The 1,321-nt window shown below is 34.4% G+C and overlaps 1 protein-coding gene across 1 annotated transcript in view; it reads right to left on the bottom strand.

The window, feature by feature from the left end:
* Positions 1 to 1,321, bottom strand: part of SHPRH (SNF2 histone linker PHD RING helicase, E3 ubiquitin protein ligase) — a 175,929-nt gene that overhangs the window by 19,225 nt on the left and 155,383 nt on the right. The window contains exon 24 of the mRNA XM_012655519.1: positions 869 to 1,047. Within this exon, the coding sequence (XP_012510973.1) occupies positions 869 to 1,047 (179 nt within the window). The remainder of the gene's footprint in view (positions 1 to 868; positions 1,048 to 1,321) is intronic.

The raw sequence follows: 1,321 nt of genomic DNA, 5'->3' as shown, positions 1-1,321 counted from the left end.
ATTCAAGACTCAACATAATAAAGTCCTCCCTGGCTCTCTAGGGCACAAGTGATCACTGCCTTTATTAGTATTTCTATTATTAAACTTTTACACATTCTACTGTAATACTTTAAATCATCTGTCTCCTGTACTACATAGTGACCTCCTTGAGGGAAAAGATTGTCTTATTCAATTTGAATCTTCAATATTTAGCACAATGCTTGACATACAGTAGGTACTCAATATATAAATATTGATTTAATGAGGGTTTAGTGTGGATGTGTGTCTTTTTAAAAAACATTCAAGGCATCTAACATCCAGGAGGTAATACATCTGGGGGGGCCTTAAAAAGATAATCATCCATTCTGATATTTGAATAAAGGTAATACATACCACATAACTTTCACTATTAGCTTTGCTTTGGGCCTTAAACAAAATCTAGTTCTTTCTTAGAGCTGACCTGGGGGATGTCTTTTTCTAAGGGTGAGAATTTAAAAACGAGCCATTTTCAGTTGTGTATGAGATATGTTTTCTTTTAAACACAGGCCTATTTCAGACAATCAAAAATCCATTCTTCTCAAAGTCATGATGGCTATCTTCAACTTTGTAGCTGTCTTAAGTATTTCTAACAAGTTTTTTTTGATGAAGTGATCAGGTTTTTGTAGGAAAGAAGACAAAAATTTGGGAAAATTTGGGGGTTTGCTGCTTGAAGGAGGGAGGGTTGGAAATCTCATGCCTTTTGGTCATAAAATAATGCCTAAAAATTTCATAAATAAGGCAGTAATTAAAAACAAATAGGCTATGATGAACATAAATGAAGAGTTTAGGTGCTGACTTGGTTTCTTAGAAAACTGAAGCAATTGTGACTGATGCTAATTTTAGTCCTTACTTTGTCTGTCCAATTCGGTGCACCCTCCCTATGGCCTGAAGCTCATGGGCAGGGTTCAATATGGGCTCCACCAAGAGAACATGAGTTGCTTCAATGATAGTTAATCCATTAGAACCTGTGTGCAGGGGCAGCAGCAAAATATTGATTTGGGGATCACGTTTAAATGCTGAAAGGTTCTCCTAAAAAAGAAAGGTACATTTTAATTTTAGCTGGATCAGTTAAAATAAGAGCAGTATGTTATAGCCCACTATAAAGATGTCTAATGCTATCCATTAGGTCTTTGTGAAATGTAACTACTAAAGAAAATTAAATGCAAAATTACCAATTTTAGAAAATGTAAACTTGTTGCTTGACTTTAATTATGAGGAAAAGTATCACATAAGCTCTCTTATTCTTTATAATATATAGTGCAATCACATATCACGAGATAGATACATGCAGTATATGCAAATC

This window comes from Propithecus coquereli, unplaced genomic scaffold (genome assembly GCF_000956105.1).
Source record: "Propithecus coquereli isolate 6110/MARCELLA unplaced genomic scaffold, Pcoq_1.0 Scaffold48, whole genome shotgun sequence".
NCBI lineage: Eukaryota > Metazoa > Chordata > Mammalia > Primates > Indriidae > Propithecus > Propithecus coquereli.
Note: the sequence above shows the minus strand (reverse complement) of the source record. Positions and strands in the feature narration are given on the sequence as shown.